Source organism: Heterocephalus glaber, unplaced genomic scaffold (genome assembly GCF_053883595.1).
Source record: "Heterocephalus glaber isolate CG9 unplaced genomic scaffold, H.glaber_assembly_v1.0 deba00001569, whole genome shotgun sequence".
NCBI classification, from domain to species: Eukaryota; Metazoa; Chordata; class Mammalia; order Rodentia; family Bathyergidae; genus Heterocephalus; species Heterocephalus glaber.
The window spans coordinates 8,250,658-8,276,366 of NW_028258354.1; the positions used below are offsets into that span (position 1 = coordinate 8,250,658).

General features: G+C 31.5%; 1 protein-coding gene across 6 annotated transcripts in view; it reads left to right on the forward strand.

The window, feature by feature from the left end:
- Mon2 (MON2 regulator of endosome-to-Golgi trafficking) overlaps positions 1-25,709 on the forward strand; it is a 98,053-nt gene that overhangs the window by 19,124 nt on the left and 53,220 nt on the right. For all 6 annotated transcript variants that reach the window (XM_087192343.1, XM_087192344.1, XM_004861135.4 and 3 more), the window contains exons 3-11: positions 7,835-7,962; positions 9,073-9,204; positions 12,048-12,177; positions 13,882-13,979; positions 14,373-14,498; positions 18,557-18,751; positions 21,443-21,567; positions 21,957-22,093; positions 22,885-23,038. In XM_087192343.1, the coding sequence (XP_087048469.1) occupies positions 7,835-7,962; positions 9,073-9,204; positions 12,048-12,177; positions 13,882-13,979; positions 14,373-14,498; positions 18,557-18,751; positions 21,443-21,567; positions 21,957-22,093; positions 22,885-23,038 (1,225 nt within the window). The remainder of the gene's footprint in view (positions 1-7,834; positions 7,963-9,072; positions 9,205-12,047; positions 12,178-13,881; positions 13,980-14,372; positions 14,499-18,556; positions 18,752-21,442; positions 21,568-21,956; positions 22,094-22,884; positions 23,039-25,709) is intronic.

A 25,709-nucleotide genomic window follows, 5' to 3' on the forward strand; every position in this document is an offset into this window, starting at 1 on the left:
AGTTGCTTTGAGTTTAAAAGTGGGCTGTTACAATTTTAATTTGTTAGTTTTATTCACATCAATTTAGAACATGTTTTTATGCACATACAATAATTCATGTATTAATCTCTGTAATTTCCAGACCCATGTACATGAGGAAGTTACTAGCATTTAAACTTTGTCCTACTATTTTAAACAAATATTTATAGCAATTGATAATCTAAATAATATAGATTAATAGATCAATGTCATCTTGAAAATCAAAGGCTCTTAAAAACAAATGATTCAAATTATTCATTGTATAGTTACTAAATTATGTAGTTAATTCAGAGTACAGTGAATATTGAGAAAAATTTTTAGTTAACAATTTTTAAGAAGTATTTACTTTTTTATGCTACTGGGAGATCGAACCCAGGGAATGCTGTCCATTGAGCTACATCCCCAGCCCTTTGTTAAAATTTTGTTTTGAGACAGAGTCTTGCTAAGATGCCCAAGTGGAACTTGAATTTGACATCCTTGTGCCTTGGCCTCCCTGAGTACTAGGATTAAAGGTGTGCACTACTGTGCCCAGCTTATTTACTTCTTTATAATACTTGAAAATATAGAATACTATTTTTTGTGATATAAAAGATCCCAAACAATGAGATGGGACCTTGAATTCCCATATGTCTCTGTATATTCAGAAAATATAGAGTTGCTGCAAAAATCAGAATCCTGAATTAGAATAAACTAATTAATGATATTCAACATAGATTTTTAGCCAGCTTTAGTTTTCTTAGATTTATTTTCCATAGAAAAGTCATTTATATTGCAGAATAAATCTTTGCTTTACATCTCCCCTTCTTTTAAGCATCCTCCTTTAATGTTTATTTTTAATTGTTTTCACTGCTGTCATGAATGCTGACAGTGGAAATGCTATGCCAGGTAATGTCAGCATTGATTAAGATATTCAGATCACAATCCAAAAATGGGCATCTGAAATGAACAGACATCTCTCACACGAAGTAGAAATGGCAAATAAACATATGAAAAAATGTTCAACATCACTGGTCATTTGAGAGATGCAAATGAAAACAACACTGAGATTCCACCTCACCCCAGAAAGAATGGCTGCTATCAAGAAATCAACTAATAACAAATGTTGGCGGGGCTGTGGAGAAAGAGGAACCCTGCTCTGCTGCTGGTGGGAGTGTAGACAGGTGCAACCACTGTGGAAATCAGTATGGAGATACCTTAAAGAACTAGGAATGGAAGTCCCATTTGACCCAGCTATTCCCCTGCTGGGTATCTTCCCAAAAGAATTAAAAGAGTCATACCACAGTGATATATGTGCACCCATGTTCATAGCGGCACAGTTTGTAATAGCTAAAACTTGGAAACAGCCCAAATGCCCATCAACTGGGGACTGGATAAAGAAAATGTGGTTTTTTTATAAAATGGAGTACTACTCAGCCATAAAAAATGAGAGAGACATTTATTTCTAAATGGATGCACATTGAGTTGATACTCTTAAGTGAAATAAATAGGACATACGTGTAAATACTGAATAGTTTCTCTAGTGTGAGAAACTGAAAGTGTAAATAAGGACTAAAAGTATAATAGATAATGTGAAATAGGAAGGAAGGGGGCAAAGGGGAAGGGGAAATGGGAGGGGTAGGGGAAAGGAAAGAAGGGAATGGAATTAATATGAGAAAATGAAAAAGGAAACAAAGTCTTTGTAAATAGGGAGGAATGGAGGGGTTGAAGGGAGGGCAGGGGAAGGGGGAAAAAATAAGAACCAAGAGAATATGTAAAAGTACGAATTTCCAATGATGAATGTCATATTGTATACCTAAAATGTACCAATAAAAGGTTATACAGTTAAAAAAAAAGATATTCAGGTCATTATCTCAAAATTTCCTTTTTCTTTAATGAGAAAACTCCATAAATGAGTGACAACAACGTAGTTTTTTATTTACAAAGGCAAATGCCTTAAACTTACATTCGACTGCTATATATTACAAATTGTTATTATCCTAGCTTAGAGTGTATTAGAAATTGAGAAAATGTTACACAAAAATTACATAATCTTCTTTTTGAATGTATATTCATAATGAGGATAGCAATGATGTTGTAATCTTTTAAAATTGTACATTTAACCCCTAACTAAAACCATAACAGTTAAATCTATCCATGGCTGCTTTCAGCTATTGTCAGTATACATATAGAATTTTTACATGAACAATCATTGTATATGATTTATATTCTTTTCTCATGTGGTTTTTTTTCCTCATCTTTTTCATGTCTACATAGTCCTATAACTAAAAGGTCTCTAATTTAACTAGCAATGAGTAAATACATTTTGGGATTTTTTTTCTGACCTAAAAGGTAATTTATCTGCTTACTGTAGTATATTCTATTTTATCAATAGACGAACTCCTGATATTTTACAAAGAGCTACAAAATTTATCATACAAGATATTGTTAGTAAGTAAATCATTATGTAATAATCAGGGAGATAGATAGGTGGGCAGTGTAATTCACCTGCAATCTATATGGAATTAAGAAATATACTTGACAAGTATGTTTATGCCATTCATTGTGTTTCACTTACCTGCTATTTTATTTGAAGTCCTTTGCCAGAAACTTTCCAGATGACATACTCCTTGAAATTAGGGTCAACATTTTGTTGTTTCCTATAGTACCAATATTATCACAGCATTATTTTATTATCCATATTACATCACCAGTATTATTACATTATGTGGGAAATAATAAAAGCTTTATTAATAGGCTTAGTATAGGCTGATAAATGAATCACATTATGCTGCAAGACCCTGAGTACTGTTTCTAGCATGTTTCTCTACCTTTCTTTAATTTTACATGTTATAGTTATGTGAGTTCATGAATTTTGTTATGTTTAGGTGATTACAACCAGATAATAGTAATAAAGGAGACAGACCTAAATATGGGATTCTAACCTGTGTGGTAAATGCCAAGATGGAAATATAAATAGGAGAGTTATAGGAACATAAGGAAGGTACCTAGTCTACCTTGGGAAGCTGAAGCTAACATTTAAAGCCTGAAGAAAAGTTAGCCAGGCAAATAAAGTAAAATGTGGACTATTTAAACAAATACAGGAGGTATAGAATAACAGCTTGGTATTACTTGGACACACTATGAATTGTATGACCATAAAGTATGAAGAAGGAGTGGGTAGGGAGATCATCAGGGCATAATATGATATCCCAAGCAGCTGATGGAAAGAGTTCAAATCAAGGAAATGACATATTTATATTTGTATTTTAAAATCCCTATGACAGAAGGAAGATATAGTTGAGAATATCATCACTGAAGCAGAGGTCTGTTAGACTATTTCAATGAGACTATGCAGACTAGAAGGCATGGGCTGTATATAACATGTTGACCTTTTGGGCCAGAGAGATTGCAGTTTATTTACAATATAATATGGTTTTATTTATTTTTTCCCTTGCACTATTTTAAATTTTAATTTGCATCTTGTCTTGTAAGCATTTGATGTCATCTTTTTAAATGTTTTCAATTGTCCCACCATATTTTGACAAGTGGATTGTAGCGCCTTTATTTTAGGTGTATTTTGGTATTTAGATTTCTTTATGGTAAATTTCTAGAAATAAAATTATAAAGTTAAAGGATATGAATATATAAAGAGTTCTTGGAATGTTTTACCAGATTTATTTCTGGAAAGGTAAAAGTTAATCCCTTTACCAACAATATGGGAGTGTGTTACAACATACTGTCTTAGTTACTTTTCACATTGCTGAGAAAAAATACCCAACTGCCAAAGTTAAAGCAGGAAAGGTTTACTGTAGCTCACAGTTGGTAGAGATTTCAGTCTGTAGTTGGCTGGCTCCAAGGCAGGGTAGCACGGAAGAGGGCATCACAGAGAAACAGTTCATGGTGGGCGGAAGGCAGCAAAGTAGTGAAGTAATGAAGAAGCAGCAAACGGCAAGCAGCAACAACAGCAGCCCTCTTTCTTTCCCTTATATTCTATCCAGGCTACACAGTCTTAGGATTGGGCAGCCTTAATCCTACCATTGTGCCATGAATCATTCCCAGCATCACATCATTAATCCTAGCATCAAACTCTAGATCCAGTCACCTCCAAAAAGCTCCACCTATGATCACATAAGGCTTTGGGGTACATCTAGATACAACCCATAACACATACTTACCAGGATTATTATTATTTTCTTAAAAACTTTGGTAATTGAACTGGCAAACAACTTCTCATTTTAATTGACATTTCTTTTTGACACTGAACATACTATATGCATTAGATTATTTTCTTTTTTCATTCATTTCTTTGAATTTTTGTTTTCCTTATCAGATTGAGTTATTTATATAGTGAGCATATTAACTTCCCATATTTTCCCCAGGTCGTATACCTTTTAATTTTTTAATATTGGTTGTTTTCATTTTTACATGTTCTAATTTTTTCTGAATTCTTTTGTTGTTTTACATTTAGGATGCCCTTCTCCTTCTACAGAGTTTATAGGTTTGGTTTTTTTTTAGTTTTTTTCTATGGCTTCATTTTTTTTCTTATTTTATAATATATGGAGTGATCTGAAGATCTAGTGTTCTTTTCCTTTGCAGAACTGCTAATTGTACCAACATCATTTGTTAAATAACTCTTTCCTTTCTTCTGGGTGCTTTTATTAAGAAACTGCCTATATTTTTATTTGTTCTCTTTTTCTTGCATTATTTGAATATATTTTTGGACCTTTGGAATCCATTAAAATTTTAAAATGTTGTAGAAATAGTAGTCTCCCTCAGAACCAGATTTTAGATATTTTGAAGATAGAAGTGATATCTAAGTCACATTTCCTTCACAAGAATTAAAATTTTTTATTTAATATCTGTTAAAATTAATCAGTAAATTTTTTATTAACCCCTGTTAATGTGATTTATAGTGGGGTATCCTAGTTTAATTCTTTTTTTTCAGGATTAAAAACTAATTATGCAGTGAAAATGCTCAGAGCAAGGAAACCCTTAGGATATGGGGACCTGTTGGACCTCTTCCAGGTGTGTGAAAGCACATCATTTGATCTCACAGTTGCATAATTTGGAAATAACAACATATATCAAACACACAGTGTTACTCTGTTAAAGAGTTACACTTATTAAGGGACTTAGGTGGAAAATAAACTTTTTCTCTTCTTCCCACAAAAACCTGTTCTTATATTTTCATGGAAACTACATTAGAGTGTTTTGATTTTAAAAAACAACCTTTTCTATTTTTTTTCTGGAATGACATATGAAATGGTTAATGCCAGATGCCTTTACATTGCCGTATAGTATTTTCCTCAACATGCTTTTTGAAATCTCTTCCTCTGCAAAGGCATTTACATAAGACTACCCTTAAATATAATCATTGCAATTATTGTATATAGAGAGTCACTATATACTGTACTCAGTCAGATTAATTTTAGTTTCCTGGGCACTTTTACATTTAAAAGAAGAAAAACACATCAGTAACTTTTTTCTTCTTCTAATCTTTCTCCTGCTGAGTTGTGCTCCAGATATGTTTTTGTTTTTGCAACTGTGCTTCAAAAGATGTAGAATAGATACATCAGTTATTTTGTATCATCTATTAGAATAACATAAAAAAACTTGCTTTGATATTCTCATATAAATTGAAAGGGAAAAAAGTAGAAAGAAATGTGTTTGATTCCTTTATGTTAAAATAAAATTTAAAAAAATTATTATTACTTTAGATTTATCTCACCATAATAGACCTAACTAATTATAACTGGACATGCATACAATATTTCACTCTGATGCACCATATTTATTGACTCTTAAATTACACAATTTTTTCACCTGTAATACCCCCTACAATGCCATGCATCTTATAGTTGATGTCATCTCCTAATCACTGTGGGCCAGTTTGTGGTGTGGTTTTCTTTCTTGGTGTGTGTGTGAATTGGTTCATACTTAATCATATTATCACATCTATTGAGTTATGTGCATTTGTTGTGGCCACATATATTGAGTTTATTTGCTATTTAGAATGTCACCATAGTTCTCAAAAACTTTTTTAACATAAAAAAAATGCCAGCATCAAAAGATGCAGAATGGTTGTCATTGGCTTAGAAGAAAAATCTCAGAAACAATGATGAAGTACTCTTTCAAAAAATAAGATATCCCCAAGCTCTTTTTTTCTTTTGGTACTGGGGATCGAACTTGGGACCTTGAGCTTGTGAGGCAGGCAAGGTGCCACTGACCTAAATCCCTGGCCCCCCAAGCTCTTGATGGTACAGGAGATGAAATTGTGAAGAAAAATTCTAAATGATTAAACAGCATTCTCATTGTTTAATTGACATTTATTTTATGATATTGCAAATATATCTTGAAATCATTGGCCTCTTAGACATACATTCTTAAGAACGTACATTATTTTTTTTATGATCCTTTGTTTATCTGAAGAATTTAGGCAGACAGTTTTAAAGTGCAGATGATTGAGCCCTCTTTTAATTTCCATTATCCTCAGGATGCTATTTACTTTAAAGAGTGGCAGCATAACGTTGTGTGGAGGATAGTGAATCAGCAGTTACAAGACTTCAAATTCTTCAAATATCTTCAAATTCTGGTTTTACCACTTACCTATTGAGTCATGTAGGCCAAATCAAGCCCTTTTAACTGTAAGAATATTGTGGTACTTAAATGAGAAACACATTCTAATGTCAGAAATTACAAATTACCTTGTTACTGAAAAATTTTAATTTGTCTGAACATTTAATGAGAGTGTTCAACAGAGATAGGGGTGGACTTAGACTGGATATTTAATTACTATTAAAGCTTCGTGATTGGCTTTACAGTCATATTTAATCACTCACATTAATGTTTTGAGTCATGGTTTGGAAAATTTATATCTCTGGGTTTGAGTTAAAACTTTTGTGCCCGAGAAAGCAAGGAAAGGAGAGGGAGGGTTTTTTTGGAAAAACTGCTCTTTGTCAGTCATATTTGCCATCCCTTAGCTGTTGAATCAGTTAAGTAATGCTGACATACTAAAGTAGTTTGTAGAGCATGCTATAGGAAATCGTAGTCTTAATTTACTGTACCATAAAGAGAGCTTTGGGAAAAGAAAGGTGGGATTGAAACAATAAAACTAATGTCAGTCCTGGTTTTGCCTTTTAATGTTGATTCTGGATGACTGTCTCAATTTCTTTTGAAAAACTTGGATTTATGTCTTTATAACTTTTGCCCCTTTAAGATATCTCATAGAATTAGCTTTGTAGAAGGAGTTGGGGGTTTGGAATTACAGCTTGTGTGTCCAGTTATTTCAAAGCACCATCTGAGAAATAAGAAGAGAAATGCTATTGTTTTTAAGGAGATGTGTTTATTTCTTGAAGAAGAAATTAGAACTATGCAAATTCAAGGCATGTAATGAAATTCTAGGGAGTTTCTGAATATTCATCCACAAGTGTGGTAGGGATGATATGCATACTATTTTTAATTACTATTAAAATAGTAATTTAATACTATTTTTTCTGATCTAGAGTATGAATTCCTATTTATTTTCCCTCCAGCTCTATGTGAAGAAATAGTTTTTCTCTAAACTGTTGGAAATACATATCCTTAAAGAGGTTATAGCAGAAGATAGAGAAGAAACGAAGTACAGAGTATTAGGACAGAGGCATGGGAAAGCTTTCATAAAGGGTATAGTTTAGACAGTGTGTACTATATTTTTAACTTCTATTAATGTGATTTTTATTGGTGTTTATTTTATATAAAGTGGTTTTTATTAAGGTTGTCACTGGTTGTAATTATATAAAATGTATTCCTAATTATGATTTAGATGTAATAATTTATCTTATATGTGTTCTAAATAAAGCATTGAAAGAAAACAGCTCAGAGGTTGTACAGCCTTTCCTAATGGGTTGTGGAACAAAGGAACCGAAGATCACTCAGCTGTGTTTGGCCGCCATCCAGAGACTCATGTCACATGAAGTTGTATCTGAGGTAATAGGAAGATTTTATCTGAACTGTGTATAGGAGTCAGATCGCTAGTTTTCGTACGGATGAATGAAACATACCTAATATTTAATGTAAAATAGTTTTATGAATGTCAATGCACTTGAAGAAAATAGCTTAATTTTAAAATAACTGTCAGTTTTTTTCATTTTAAAGCACTCATAAATAATAAAGATGACAACAACAACAAAAACTTTATCCTTAACTTCAGGGCCGGGGATTTAGCTCAGTGGTTGTGCCGCCTGCCTGGCAAGCACAAGGTCCTGAGTTTGATCCCCAGTACCAAAAAAACAAAATGAAATACATTTTGTCAAGTTATTTGTTATCTGAGAAGTCACATTTCATTAATATAAGTGATAAGTTTAGAATTAAGCCAGTTTTCAGTATTATTCAGTAGTTATCTAATATAACATAATATTTTTAAAAAGTATGTGGGAAAATGACTTTCCTAGATGATCTGTAGTGATAATATATTGTTCATTAACTTAAATGTTTGTATATAACTTGATGATGGCAAAACAAGAAAATATATATCATTATCATGGACCTGTATCTTGCTTACAAATTTAATGGTTTTACCTTAATTTTATTCTCTGTAAGGTGCTATTATAGAAGTGGCCAATTATTTTGCCCTTAGCATCCTAAATAATGTCAGCTTTAATTGAGTATATAGTGTATTGTTAATTTGGGGGACTTTTCATGTTATATAACATAATATAAAGTAATATATACGAAATAGTGGACTCCTAGTTAATTTGAGTATGTCTATATTATTCATGTCCAGATAAACAAAAGCCCATGTGCTGTAGAAATGAGCTTTGAGTTTTGGCTAGATTTAGAACTGCATGCTACTATTTGCTATATTACATCTTTAAAGAAACTTACTTTTTTCAAGAAGAGAATTAATTGGTTGTGTCTCAAATTAATTGAGACATGAGTTTGGATCTGTGGACCTTAAAATACGTATTTTATTTTGTTTTGTTTTTACTATGATCAAGAAACTCCCACCAGATGAGGCAAGGTTTGTGCACCTTTTCTTATTTGGGAACCTCAACACCTGTGTTTTATTTGTTGATGATAATTAAAATTATTTTACAGACTGCCGCTGGGAATATAATCAACATGCTTTGGCAGCTAATGGAAAATAGTCTTGAAGAACTTAAGCTACTTCAAACAGTTCTTGTTCTTTTAACAACCAATACAGTAGTTCATGATGAGGCGCTTTCTAAGGTAGGAGTCCTGTTTGTCAGAGTTTATAAATGGTTTGTGAAAGTATTTGAATAAGCTGGCTGAAAGAGAAAAGCCTTGTGCTCTTGGAGCTAAACCCAACTTCCCTGTAGCCATTATGATGATCAGCATTGCACTTTAACGGCCATTGATGCCTTACTTTCTCCAGATGAGAGTTAAAATCATTTTCAGAGCCCCTTGGGTGTTGCTGATGGGTTTAGTTATTAATAGGAAATAGAAAAGTAAGCGAAAAGCTGTGGAAGAATCAGAATAAAGAGGGAAAATGTGTGGTATGGTTTTGCCTTCAGTAGTTTAGGTTCCCTGTGATAGCTCTCCCTTCTCTTTTAAAAATAATTTCATATGTATGTATTATATAAACCAGATGGTTCAAATCTGTCTCTTAAGTGGCTAGAGAAGTCTCCTTTCAGCATTTATACTGGATAAAGCTGCATATATGATAGCTATTTCTCATTTCTTTCTTCCTCCCAATCTATTTAAATCTATAAAAAGTTTTTTGTTACAAAATACTTCTGAACAGAAAATAAAGAATAATATAAAGAACAGTCTTAATGATTTACTGTCTAAGGAATATTTTGGACATTCTGTAATAGTTTCATTATAATTTGCATGCTTTTAAGGATGGATGGCTTTTAAAATAGAGAAGTATAGTATATAGTGTCACATTAAACTATGTTATCTCGAGTATATCTGTCTCTCACATTCATTTGATGTTTGTAGTTCAGTAAGATTTTACTTAATTGCTAATAGTTTATTCTTTTAAGGTTGTATGTGTTATATACAATGTTTAAGTTTTTTTTTTTATATACTGGGGATCGAACTCAGGACCTTGCGCTTTGTGAGCCAGGTGTAGTGCCATTTAGCTAAATCTCTGGCCCTACAATGTTTATGTATTTACAGTATACATTTTGTTACATACAGTTCCTCTTGGTTTCTAGCTATTATTGTTCTGATACAGATGTTTAAGATTTTATAAATGATTATCAGTTTATTTACTAAAGAAATAAGAATCGATTGTAGGATTTATTTTAGCATGTTAGCTACTTGGAACTGAAATAATTGAGGATGAAAATCAGGTATAAAGAAATTATATGGCTGGCCATGGTGGCACACGCATGCAATCCCAACACTCGGGAGGCTGAGGCAGGAGGATCTCAGTGAGTTCAAGGCCAGCCTGGGCTATGTACTAAGTTCAACGCCAGAATGAATTACAGAGCAAGACCCTGTCTCAAAAAAAAAAAAAAAAAAAATTGAGCATTATTCAAGTTTATGTACAACTATTGAATGTCCCTTTCCTTTATATTGAAATATAAAGAGTAATATTTGTATCAAAGGCTTATTTCCTTTAAAATTTTAAAGTAATAAACCATATAATCAAAACTACCATTAAATTTTTTCAAGAATGGTTTATTTTCAAACTATACAGTTGTTAGAAGAACACATAGGGGAAAAATCTTTGTGATATTAGGATTTCTTAGGATACAGAATCTTTGAACTGTGAAAGAAACCACAAAATGGAGGAAAATATTCACAAATATTTGACAAAGGATATGTATGTGGACTATATAAAGAGCTGTTATAAGAAGACACTTGAGTAAGAAATGAAAAAATTACTTTGACAGATACTTCACAAAATAAAATATTCAAATGTGAACAGACATATGAAAAGAGGCTCACTGTGAAAACTTATCAGTGAAATGAAAATTCAAACCACAGAAGTTATTGTTACATGTCCATTAGAATAGTTAAAATATAAAAAGACTGACCAGATCAAGTATCCCAGAGGATATAAGTAGTTCTGAACTCATACATACTACTGACAGGAATATCAAATTATAAATTTACTTTGGGAAACTGACAGTTTTTTAGAAAGTCAAACCCATATTACCATGAACCTAGCCATTTTACTCCTGGGGATTTACTCAATGTAAATGAAAAGGTATTTCTTTGCGGAGACTACATATGAATGTTCATAGCAGCTTTATTCACAACCAAAAACTGAAAACTACCCAAATGTCTATCAGTTGATGAACAGATAAGCAAAATGTGGTATACACATACCATGGAATCTAGCCAGCGATAAAAAGGGTACAAATTACTAATAGAATAACAGGTGAATGTCACAAATATTATTCTAAGTGAAAGAAGACAAACACAAAAAATGCATTCTGAATGAATTTGTTTATATAAAATTGTACCCAATGGTGGTTAATCTGTAGTGAAAAAAGCAGTTTAAGTGGCTACCTTGGCCAATGGTGGAGGAAGAGATATACTGTAAATGTCCCCAAGGAAACTTATGGGGTGATGGAAATGTTCTGTTTGCGTTTATGTCCATATTTTCATTGTCCAATATATAAGTCAGAATTCATCAAATTATATGCTTGTTAAGACCCATTTTTAATGGAAATTGCATCTTAAGTTGAATTTAATGAGAAAAAGGAATGGCTCTTATTTAAAAAAGCGTTTTATTTATATGCTTAGCAATTTGTGTAATATTGCTTCAAATGATTTAGTGATATTACAGATTTTGACTACTTGCTATTTGCAAAGCAAGTCATTCAGAGGAAATAAAAGCATGACACATTCTATACACATTAAAATAACAAATTTTAAAAGATATTTCATATTTAAGTTAATCATATAGCTGTATATTTGCTGAGAGAATTATTTTAAAATCTGAGAATTTTTGTAGTTTTATTGTGTAAAAATGTGGGACTTTTAATGTCTCTGAAACAACCAAATGTCATTTAATTTTAGGTCACATCTAATAAAATAATAGTAGCCATGTTCTTCAGTCTTACTTCATACCAAATGAAAACTTTTTTTAGGCAATCGTCCTTTGTTTTCGACTACACTTCACAAAAGATAATATTACAAATAATACAGCTGCTGCTACAGTGCGACAAGTTGTTACTGTTGTTTTTGAGAGAATGGTTGCTGAAGATGAACGCCACAAAGGTGAAGTGATAAAAATTACTTCTTTTTGACTGTGGGTGATTTTTTTACATGCATGATTTCATTTTTATTAATTTTCAGCCTTTGCCCTATGAATTTAATACCTAAAAACTAGAAAACTTTAAAAATGTTTAATAATATCACTGTATTAATATTGGGAATTTTTTAGAAGTCACAATTTTATCTCTCTTAGAAGTAACTCATGTCCATATTTCTGTATGTGCATAATTTTGTGTTGAAGCTGATAATTTCACATTTTAGTCAAACATTACATTCTGTGAATTTTTTGTTTTTTATCCACATAATTTAAATTTTAGTAGTTGCATTATATTTTTGTGGCTATTCAACAATTTAATGAACAAGTCTGTTGGACTCTTGGGTGGTGGTTGATATTTTAAACTGTTTGAATGTCTTCTTTCAAATATTTTTTCACTGTTTGAATAGGTACCACATGTTATAAAGAATAATCTTTTTATATTTTTAGTAAGTATCTTTATTATCATTTTAGAAACTTTTTAAACTAAAAAAATTGTCTTTTCAGAGAGATGACAAATATTCCATTTTGACATGTTATAATTTCAGTAATTTGATGACTTCATTGCTGTAGAGATTACTTTTTTTCAGGTTTTACCTTTATTTGATGAAAAGTAAATTTTTCCCACAATTATTTGAAAAGATCACAAGGTGCTACAGTAATGAGCAATCTCTTATGTAGTCAAGAAAATATATTTAATTACTTTTCCCCTCACATTGTTTCTCTTTTTTAAAAACTCTCAATATTATACAGTCTTTTGAATTTGATGTTCTTTGGCAATACTGTAAAAATTAGCAATAATAATAGGTAATGGTAATTGTGCCTACTCGAATAAGTACTTTTCTTAAAATTAAATATTGGTCAGATTTGGTATGTGATTTTTCTATATTGGTTTTTGAGGAAAAATGCAAGTGGAATTTTAATAGTTTGAAATGTTAGGGAGTTAATCTTATAGATTATTACATTTTTAAAATAGTCAAAATTATATAAAAATAGGACAGTTCTTCAGTTTGAGCATCTTATATATTCATAACCTCAATATAATTCCTGGATTGGTAGTTTAGCTACGTATCTCTAAAGTATTTAATATATCATTAAATACTATCAAGTAAGATAAAAAATACTTAGGACCTTTTGCAAGTAAGCATCAAATCAATATTTATATAAAATCAGTTGTCCTTATTTACAGATAATGATATCTTTTATTAGTAGTGGAAAAAGTGCTGAGTTGGGAAACACCATTGTAGCTCTTAGCAAGTGAATATCTTAACTGACATAGTAAGAATGTAGATCAAACAGTTAATTCTATTGAAGATGATGAGATGGTAGAGGAATTAACAATATGATAAACTTTTATATATTTGATATTTGAAGGCACATTCAAAGATCATGTCAATTTCATATCCATGAGATAAAGGGGCTAATGAGGGGGACTAGACAAATCAAATGTAGATACTGTAAGCTTATTAAAGTGAATATAACATATTGAAGAGTGATTTTTATGACATTTGTATAAAAATAGATTCTCATTGTTTCATTTTAAAGATACAATTCTGAAATTATAAGGTTTGTAATTATATACAAGTATTTATTTAAACCATACCTTTTAAGTAGAATGTATGATTATTAAAGGCCATTATGAACTGCTAAAGCCTATCCCATTATGATCGTAGATGACATAGAACAACCAGTACCAGTCCAAGGCAATAGTAACAGGAGATCTGTCAGTACCCTCAAACCATGTGCTAAAGATGCATATATGCTCTTCCAGGTACTTCAGTTAACAGAAATAATTTTATTATAGTTTTGTGTGTCTTTGATTTTAAAAAAATTTAAATTCTTATTAAATTTTTGATTTTGGATTTTATATCTGATTTTAATGTAGAATTAAAAACGTAGAAACTTTAAATATTTATGAAAGATTAAAAAACAGCTTCTGTATTTATTGTATAGCTAATTAACATGATAAAATATTACTTTAAGATAAATCATTTGTTTATATATTGTCACTAGTTATATGATTCTATATGTTTATATAATCTGTCAAATACACAATTTGAATTATTGATGTTGTTTCTAATGAAGAGAGTTTTTTGAAGTTTATGAACTGTGAGTTTTAAAAAGCATATTTCACTATAGCACATGAAATTGTTTATTTTCCCAGGACCTTTGTCAGTTGGTTAATGCTGATGCCCCTTACTGGCTAGTGGGCATGACGGAAATGACTCGGACATTTGGCCTCGAATTGCTTGAGTCAGTCCTCAATGATTTTCCACAAGTCTTTTTACATGTAAGCCATCAAGACTGTCTTATAACAAAATTTATCTTTAATTTTTTTCACAAATATTTTTAAAGAAAGCATCATATATTTGTTTTCCACATCAAAAGATGCAAAGACATAGCTTCAGACTATAGATGTATGATAATGTACTGTTTCTTTTACCATTTTTAGGACTTTAACATTTTAAAATTTTAACATTAAAAGAAATCCCTGGAGACTTTATCTAGTTAGGTATCTTCTAACCTATAGATCTATCAGGGAATATGTATGTGAGCTGTTTTTATATCTAAAACCTTAAAAGAATTACTGTTGGATTTTTTTTTTGCTTGTTTATATATAATTATGTGGTTTTTGTTTTGTTTAGTTTTTTTTTTTTTTTTTTGGTACTGGGGATCGAACTCGGGTCCTTGTGCTTGCAAGGCAAGCGACGGAACCACTGAGCTAAATCCCTGGCCCTGTTTTGTTTAGTTTTTTAAGATAGGGTCTTGTTCTTTGTTGCCCAGACTGGCTTCTGAGTCCTACATTCAGTTAGTCTTCCTGCCTCAGCCTCCCAGCTAGCTGAAGCTATAGGCATATGGTCCTTCACTGGGCAAAATCTGTGTGTTTTTTGACAACTTAATGGAAAAATGTCGTTAAAACTAATAAATGTAATGTGTAATTCAAAATATTTTAAACAGAAAATAGGGGAAAAAGGAATGATGAATTCAAACATTTCATTTTACTTGTAAGAAAAACTGAAGTCCAAAATTGATTCAGTAATCTCTGTAAGTCCCTTAGTTATTAGCAGATCTTGAGCTATAATTCATAACTTTTATTTTTTTAAGCCAGAAAGTATTAAAATCTTTATTTTGTCATGCCAGAGGCTAAAGTGTAGGTTGTCTACATAGCATCTAACTTTTTGCATAAATAATGGTAAAAGAGGGAATGTAGGATGCGAGAAGGATTCCCAATCAGTCAGTGCTTGGACCATAAGCATCTTAGAAGATATTATCGCCTGTCCAATTAATTGGGTTCGTGGTACCAGGTGGACACATACACCATTTCTGTTCTTTTTAGATAAATTTTAGGTCTTTTTTTTTTTTTTTTTTCGGTACTGGGGATTAAACTTAGGACCTGGCGCTTGCAAGGCAGGCATTGGAACCACCGAACTAAATCCCCGGGCCCAAATTTTAGGTCTTTTAACTACTAAAGTAGCCCCTTCCCTTACCATACTGTCTCCCTCTCTGAGTAATCCACTTTATCCTTTGTTCTCCACCTACAGACTATGTGAATCAAGTGCCATAAAGTGTAAGATCTTTTGACCTGGGTCTTAGAACTGAAATGATTTTTATGTGGCTCATAATTTTTGGTACACATTAGGGAACTGTTAATTGCTTTTCATTGTAATGAACATTATTTACTGATGATTCCATTTATTTTAATATAATAAGCAGTATTTAGGTATAACTTATCCAACAGTCTTTTATATGAAATGATAATCATAATAATAGCTACTACTTTTTGATTGCTGTCTATACTTCTACCACAGTTGTAGTCCAAGCCATCTTCACTTCTTACCTGCATTACTGTCATAGCTTTCTAACTGATCTCCTTGTGTCTATACTTGTCCTACCTCATTGTAGTTATTTTGTTATACCACACTCAGAATGGTCTTTTAAAAAGAGTCAGATCTTTTTAGTCCTTTGTAAAAGTCCTTCAGTTGATATTTTCTTTACTTAGAGTAAAAGATGAAGCCTTATTAGAATCCGTGGACCTTACCATTATTTAGTCTCCAATAGTCATTGATCTTTTCTCTCTTTACTCTTCTCCTTTCTCTCACCCTATGGCCACATTATCCTTTATATTGTTCTTTAAATGCTATCAGGCAGATTCCTGCCTCTGGTCTGTGTATTTATGTTTTCAAGGAATAGAATGCTTTTCACACTTCTTTGCTCAGTTGACAACTTGCCAGACAAATCTTCCCCATCTACTCTGTATAAAGTGATCACCTCATTTCATGCCAGCACCCTTATGTTTGTTACCTCTCCCTTTTTCTTAACAGCATTTATCACTTCTTGAAACATAATATTTATTCCAGATTTTTTGTTCTCACAAAATTTCTACTTTATTATTCCTCCTCTAATGTAGGAAGATAAAATAATCACTGTGTGTAAGATCCTTGAATTTAATCCTGCAAAATTTTCTTCCAGAGATAAATTTTAGTTTTCTTTTGCTAATCATTCACACTTTCAACCACAATTTACTGGTAATTTACAATATTGGTTTATGTGTGCCTTCCCAAGAATAGAAAAATTAGATAAGACTGGTAAAATCCTTGCTCTTACAAGTCTAATTGGGAGAAAGGTAATAATTGAATAAGATGTTATAGTGCTGTGGAAATGAATAGCATGGGTACCAAACATGGTGGAGAGTAGATAACAAAGAAAAGAAGTGATGGGAGAACTGGAAAAGCATAATATATTCAGAGGGCATTCTGAAAGCATTTGCCATGAGACAATTGACATAGGGACATTGAAAATTGTACTTAGCTTTGTATCCTTATACCTAGCACATAATAGCAATTAATTGATAAGTAAATAAACATAATATTGTAGTGGGTGATGAAAAAGAATTTCAAAGATAACTTCTGGCTTTCTGGCTTGAGCAGTGAACCATTTGCTAAGATGAAATACACTTATGGACAGAATTTTTATTCAAAGAAATAGATTATTCAGTTTAATATGTATTATTTTGGGTTATCTGTGAGACATGCAAGATATTAGTTGCATTTGGGGATTTTAAGCCAAAATTATAAATTTAAACATTGCTGGCATATCATTGCTAGTTAAAGATACAGGAGTGAGGTCACTTGTCACAGCATGGAGTAGAAAGCAAGGGCTTAATATTCTGGAACTCTGAGGAACTTCAGCATTAAATTACCTGGCATGAAAAGATGAGCATGCACAGAATATTGAGAATTTTAGGCCAGAGAAGCAAGAACAAATATGAGAATGTGATATAATAAAAGATAAAAGTAAAAAAAATTTTCAACCAAGTAATCCTCCTCATGATGTGCTTCAGAGAGGTCTGGTATGGTGAAGTTGGCCAGAGATCACAATGACTATTGAAGCACTTGGTGGTGAAAACCAACTGTAGTGAGTGGGGTAGTGAGTGAATAGATAAAGCTTTTAAGAACTATGTCTGGTATACTGAGTAACTACTTTTAAGATAATGATACACAGTGTACTGTTAGTCTCTTTTGTTTTGAAATTTTGTTTTAGTTTTTCATAAACTACATATTTACATATTAATATATAAAAATGATTTTTGTGATGAATGAAAATGCACTTAACTATACCTTTAATATTGGCGGTCAAACTAACTGCAGATGTGAGGGTAGAATTTCAGGTCACTTAACGCTTAACGTCCATTTTTGGGGAAAGACTTAAAAGAACATTAAAACATATATAAAAATCATGAAGGGTATACATCAGAAGTTAACAATGATTAGCTTATCTGCAGGAGGTAAGATTAGGCAAGACTTATTTTTACTACTTATCTGTATTTTCTGATTTTTTTCCTCTGAAATTAGATCTTTAAAAAATATTTTTAAAACTTTTGTTTCTGAGAAAAACTGCTTTTTGATTTATTTGCCTTTTTATTTAAGATTAAAGGATTAGATTGAGTGATTTTTATGATTCTTTGTTTTTAGCTTCCATGAAATTTGGATGATTAAAACAACAAAATAAGATATACTTGAAGTTAATTATTAAATGCAGATTTATCTAAGCCTTGTCACTAAAGTGAGTCTGTGCTCTTAGCTAATATAGACAGAATTAACAGGTTAAGGAAGACTTTCTGCATAATATACTAATATACAATGACTGTATAAGATTTAAGTATTCTCTACAAAATTCCTCAACTTGTGAAAAGATTAAGAGCAATATGAAGTTTACAGTTATACTATAAAATATAAACTTATAATTAAGTAAATTTATGCTGATTAGTAACAAATTGTGTTTATGAGTAAGACTGTGTTTTTAAAGTATTAAGTACAAACTAAATTTTATTTTTTTCTTTACAAATAGCACCAGGAATTTAGCTTCCTCCTGAAAGAAAGGGTGTGTCCGCTTGTGATAAAGCTCTTTTCTCCAAATATAAAGTTCAGACAAGGTTCCAGTACTTCATCTTCCCCAGCACCAGTTGAAAAACCATACTTTCCTATCTGCATGCGTTTGCTGAGAGTAGTATCTGTTCTGATTAAGCAGTTTTACAGTCTTTTGGTGAGTGCTAATTTCCATATACTTTTGTATATATAATTGTATGCAATGGTTTTTTTAAAGATAGTGCTCTATTAATTTTAAAAATTCAATTCAGTATTTTTTTTGAGTACCTATCAATATTCTTCCAGGAACTTTAAAGATAACATTCTGTCCTTTCTTGAATCTTGCTTATGTTTATATAGTATTTATAACCTATGTCAATGAGAGTCATAACCTGTATCTAAAAGCATCAGAGAATTTCTGGGTTAGGAATTCAGCATTTTAGTTGAGTTTATATCTCATCTGAAGTATAATTAAAATTATGGTATATAGGTATTCTTTTTTAATTTATACTGTGTTATCTGTTTTAACAGATTACAGCAAAGCTGTTAAAGATGTGGTAAAAATCAAAGATTAGAAGTCAATTTTTTTTTTACTTCTATTCCAGTATTGTATCTATTATGTATAAATTTGTGGATATGGAATATGTTGTGATAATCCTGATCACAATTTTGTTAATACAATGCTTACTCTTCATTCAAATGATACTTCTGAGAGAAAATGGTACATTATATTTCTTTCTAATTTTATGATAAAACTTATACAATGCTGAATTTGATTTAGCATGTTATATCTTTATTTTTAATTAACAAAAAGATGATACATAAGCATAGCAGATTTCAGTATCTTACGTACAATGATGGGTACACACAAGATCAATAAGATCAAAAAGGAAATAAGATTTTAACATTACAAATCAATTGTACCTAGCAGACACATACAGAGTAATCCACCCACCCATTTTCAGAATATACATTTTTCTCAGATTTATAGACATTTAATGGTGATTGCAAAATGCCGAGGGGGAAAGGAATGGGGAGTTACTATTTAGTGGTTATAGAGTTTTAGTTTTAAAAGATGAAAAAGTGGTAGAATTTTATTGCATAACAGTGTGAATATAGTTAACCCATTACTGAACTGTATACACTTAAACATTAAGAAAGTGAATTTCATTTTGTGTATTTTTATAATTAAAACATTTAAAAATGTAGGCAAAACAGTAAAAATGAAAATAAATAGGATATAGAAACACCAGATAGCATGGAAAGTGGCAAGGGAATGGAGAGATTTTTAAAAAGAGAGAAGTATATGGGCCAATATAGTTGCTGTAGTTCTGTTAAATAATTGCCAGGCCATGTAATCAAAATGTTCAGAAAGTTTTTATTGCTTTCACTAGGCCAAGTACATACCACTTCTCCACTTGTTCTCTAGGACTTGGCAAGGTTGCCTTAAAAAGGCTTTTCTTCCTCTTTCTATAATGTTAGTAAATTGAGATCAGACTATCAGAAGGCATTTCTCCTTTTTTTTTTTTTTTTTATGTCCACTAAGCAGTCTTGGAGAAGCAAATTCTGTAGGGGAAAAAAGGCAAATAGTTCAGTTCACAACTGTTTTTCTTCCAGACCCCCATTATACTTTGATACACAGCAAAAGCACTTCATGTACATTTCCCATTTTGTCTTACTTAAATATCATTAAGAGAGTGAATTTCATACTGTGTACTTTTATAATTAAAATATTTAAAAATATAGACAAGGGCCGGGGATTTAGCTCAGTGGTTCCACCGCCTGCCTCACAAGTGCAAGGTCCCACGTTCAATCTCCGGTACAAAAAAAAAAAATGTAGACAAGATAGTAAAAGTAAAAATAATTAGGATATAGAAATACCAGTCAGCATGTAAAGTCAGGAGGAATAGAGAGTATGAGAAGACTTGCTCATAGGGTCAGGTTTGATAAAATCAATATTTTATATTTAATTTTACTTTTACTATTGTTCTTAAGTAAAATTTATACAGTGTGTATTTATATATTTTAATTGTTGGTGGCAGTGAAGAATACAATGGTACTAGCACAGTTTGGTTTTATTGCTTTGATTCTTGCTAAGGTACCATCTATTATATCCACCATAACTTTTGTACCATCAGGTCAAATGACAAATACCTTGAAAATGGCAAATAATATAGTATTATTATTAAAATAATTTTGATTTCATAGAAATGGTCTCAAGGACCCCTAAGGGGTCTAGCAGCCATACTTTGGAAAACACTGTCCTAGAAAATCTTGTTCTCTCCCCAGGATGCACCAGCTTATCTCTGTCATGTAGCCCAGAGGTAAGGGTAACTAATATTCAAAGGTTTGTTCTGTTACTATTATCTAGAGTGACAAGAGGAAATTAAAATGTCCCACTCATTCAGGTAAAGATGTACCTATTCTTTCCCATTTCTGTCATCTGAGCTAGGTGCCTCTGTTCTCTCTGAATCACTTTTAATTAATAAAAGGCAATATAGAAAAGCTGTTGTTATATTCCTGAAGGGTAGAGTATACATCCTATTAGCAGTGTGCATCATGCTAATTGGCAATTTTCAAGAATAAGAGGGAAGAAGATGGTGTACCTTTCTAAAAAAATAAGGATTAACCATGTTTTGGATCACTAGTATTTATAGGGATATATTTAGAAATATTATTTTTACTCTTAACTTTTCCTTACGATAAAGCTACTAATGGAAAACTACTCTCATTTTTCTCTAATCATCATTAAGAATTTATTTCAAATCTGAAAGATTTTATTGGTTTGTCCATGGCACTGTTAATAGCAAGAATACAATTTATTATTCTTTTCTTTGACTCAGAGAAACATAAAAAATATACTTTTTAGGTAACTGAATGTGAGATATTTCTGTCACTTCTGGTAAAGTTTCTGGATGCAGATAAACCACAGTGGCTACGAGCTGTTGCAGTAGAATCAATACACAGACTCTGTGTGCAGCCTCAGCTGTTAAGGTAAAACCTCAGCAGTATTTTGCTAACTGGATGGGTTAAGAAACTAGTAGGAAAAATCACAGATTAATAAACTAGTGGGAAGAGGTTTGGTATTTATTCCTGCCAAATACATGATTTTTAAAGAAAATTATATATTGTATGTATATGAAGGGGTGTGGTGGAGGTATGCAAAAAAGAATTGAAGGGGCAAGATATAAATTTACTGAGTGAATTTAATAACTAAAATAATTTGTTTAGACATTGACTTCCTTAAATTAGTAAAATCACTCACCTGTCATGAAGAATCTTTGAATATAGCATTGAAGCTATTTAGTAACATTTGCTGTAAAAAAAAAAATGTTAAGAACATGCAAATGTTTTTCCCTGAAGTATTTTAAAATATTTTTCAGGTCATTTTGTCAGTCCTATGATATGAAACAGCATTCCACCAAGGTTTTTCGTGATATTGTGAATGCACTGGGATCTTTTATCCAGTCCTTGTTTCTTGTCCCTCCTACTGGAAATCCTGCTACAACCAACCAAGCTGGTAAAAATATATTTTGTTTTTATATTCTACCATAATTTGCAATGTTCTCTATCCCGAGAGGCTGTTTTCTAGAAATCACATGACTAGAAAAATGTGGACACATTAATAAAGATTTATATTCAAAGAATAATATGACAGCACTGTGGTAACTATATTTTCTGTTCTGGAATAGATTTTCTTCTCTGGTATACTTTTAGTTCCTCTAATAACTTGAGGACAAAAGTTTAGATTCTTCTTTTTAGAAGGAACTCCATTTGATTCCTTTCTTTAAAGAGTAGTTACTACCTTAGGAGGTCTGTTGGTCTCTCTTTAAATGGAAAATATTAACATGGCTTAAGTTTGTTTGCAAATCAATGTATAAATAATTTGTTGTTTCTCTTTACCTTTTTTCTCTATTGCTTTGAATTGGTTGTATTTTTATTTATTTCGCCTGGTTGAAGGCCAACAAAAGAAATAATAAATTTAATAATAAAAAACCCTAATAATTCTGCTTTAGTAGCTTTTATACAAAAAAGGAAATTACATTTGGGAGAATAGATTATCAGGTAAACAAATTAGGATTAATAAATTTCATTTGTATGTGTAATATTCTCATGGTACAGGAAAAAAAAATTTTTTTTTGGTACCAGGGATTGAACTTGGGACCTTGCACTTGTGAGGCAGGCGGTGGAACCACTAAGCTAAATCCCCGGCCCCAGAAAAAAAAATTTAAAAATTAATTAGGTGTTGTATTAATGATTTCTCATCAAGCGGTAAATTAGTATCTTCACTTTTTCCCACTTACCTAATAGGAAACAATAATTCAGGTGGCCCAGTCTCAGCACCAGCTAACTCAGGAATGGTGGGGATTGGTGGAGGTGTTACATTGCTACCAGCATTTGAATATAGAGGAACTTGGATACCTATTCTGACTGTAACAGTTCAAGGCAGTGCTAAAGCCACCTAGTAAGTAGCAATGGCATTATTTTATAAGGAATGATATTGTTGGGGATGATATTTAATTCTGAAATGCTTCTGTCTGCATCATATTTTAAGTTTTAGGTCCACCATTTCTAATACTCCAAAACTCATTTCCTTTTATCATATTTTGAGAAGTTTTTTCTAGGACTAGATTTTTTTGTATCCTATTTGTAGACTGCTAGCAGCATTGTAGAACAAAAGGTTTTTGTTTTTTGTTTTATTTACCCTTAAAACCTATTCAGCTGTCCTATATAGGTTTTTTGGAGTATAGGACTTGATTTCAGACCTCTTGGACTTATGTCATCTGATATTAACTGAGTTACCTCTGGCATATTAATCTTTTTTTTGAAATACCAGTTCTGTCATATGAAATAGAAGTAATAATATATTTAATTTTTTAGGATACTATATGTGAAGAAAGTTACTTTAAATATTTTAAAATATTTAGCTAATCATATTCTTAAGGTTAAACACATGGAAATTTTAATTTTTAATTTATTAAAACCTTAATGGAGTCCATGTCTGTTTTGGAGTTGTCATTAGCCACTTCAGTTTAGCAAATACATATTTAGCAATGTGTTGTTTAATTTTTTTTTAACACTTAGTGAATGCAATGCTAACAGATATAAAACAGCCAGTATTACATAAGTTTAGCCGGGCATACACCTGCAATCCCAGTTTGTAGGAGCCAGAGGCAGGAAGATTGCCATGAATTTGAGGCCAGCCTGGGTTACACAGTGAGTTCAAGGCCAACCTGAATTGCATATTGAAACCCTGATTCAAAATACCAAAAAGGGAAAAGAAAAGCATTGAATCACAGTTTAACATTGCTGTAGTTAGTATGAGGCAGTTACTGATATGTTTTGAATAATTGGTGTGTATGATGAAACCACTATTCTGATGACAGTAAGTGAAAATGACAGTAAATTAAAAGTATGAAAGAAATCTCTGACTAGTTTAAATCATAAATCTTTTGGTATATTAGTCTGCATTGCATCAGTATTGTGATATTTTATCATGCAGCTTTCATTTGTCAAAATTATAAAAGTACAGACTCAGAGCACTGAAATATTTTAATGAAGATTTATTGTTACTTTTAATCATTTATGAGATATTGAAGTTACTTAGTGTATGGACTTTCCTTTTTTAGAAAAGCTAATAACTCAAGTGTACTAGAAATGAAATTGTAAAAGAATAAAATTTCTAGCACTAAAGAAGATATTAATAATTATCTAGATCACTGCCATTTTATAAACTGAAAACAAAACCAAACCAGCCCAGAACAAAATTCCTGTCCTCATAGAGCTTACGTTTTGGTGAGATAGTCAATAAATAAAGACCTAAATGCATATATAATCTTGGGCAGTGATTAATTATTTGAAGTAAAAGTAAGTTAAGAGGTGAAAGCAATCAAGGTGAAGATGGGGACAGAAAAGGATCTGAGGACATAATTGTGCAAACACATAATTAAAATGAGGGAGTGAGGATGTATGGTTGAGTAGGAAAACACAGAAACAAACTATGAAAGAATAAGTTTTTAGGTAAGTTGTAAAACTGCCGTTTTATTAATAAACACCTAAAAACAAATTATTTATTGATAATTTAATCCTATCAAGAGAGTGGAATTTTAACTGGTTCTGCCACTGAATACTCTGGATTTGAGTATAGCATCTCACTTGATCTTAATTTTCTCATCTTTAAGATAAAGTTAGGATTTAATGTCTAAAACATTTAATTTTTTAGTACTGTAATGCTGAAGTTAACCACTTTTGAAATTACAAATTTCCAGAGAATATTGGGTTCTTTTTGTAAGTCCATTTTCTGTCCACATTGGAGCTTCATGTTGAAATGGCATCTTCCATTCATTCATTGTGAGATTCAGTGTAAAATGATTTCTGCTAGTTTCTTTGGAAATACACATATAAATATTGGTTGTGCATTTGGGTCTTTCATTGACTTCTTAAGTATTGTATGTAGTAATTTGAAAGCTTAGGCGATATCTTCATAGAAGTAGTTTTGATGTAAGTATTGGTGGCATTATTTTCTTCATATTTATTACACTATTGGTCTCTTTAAAGTTGGGCTTTTGACAGCTTTTGCAACGTGACCTTAAGTTTAAAATATTTAAATGAATGAATTAAATGTTATTCAAAAGTGAAAACTATGTAGTAATTCTAATAAAGTAGCATTGAAGCATTGATGTAAGAAACTATGTGCTTTGTTTTAGGTACATAATATAAATAAAAGGTATGTTACCTTTTCCTCTTAACTATTCTGCCACTTAATATCTGTGCCATACAATTTGAGAATTAGAAGTTCTTGTGTTTAGAATTCTTTTCTCTTTTAAATGTGTTGTCCCCATGGATCTTATATTTTTTGAGAACAGAGATTTGTCTAACAATATGCTTTGCAGTAGTTTATTACTATATGACTTTCCAAGGGTAGTTGGCCTGGTAAGGATTAAGTCCCTGAACTTTTTCTCCCCATCTGAGCTTAAGTTTTTTTTATTTTTGGTACTGGGGATCGAACTCAGGACCTTGTGCTTGCAGCTTCTGAGAAAGGCGCAGTACCACTGCGCTAAATCCCCACTGAGCTTAAGTTTTTTGATCGATAATATAAATATATTTCTAATGATTACCTAAATTTTAAAAGATTC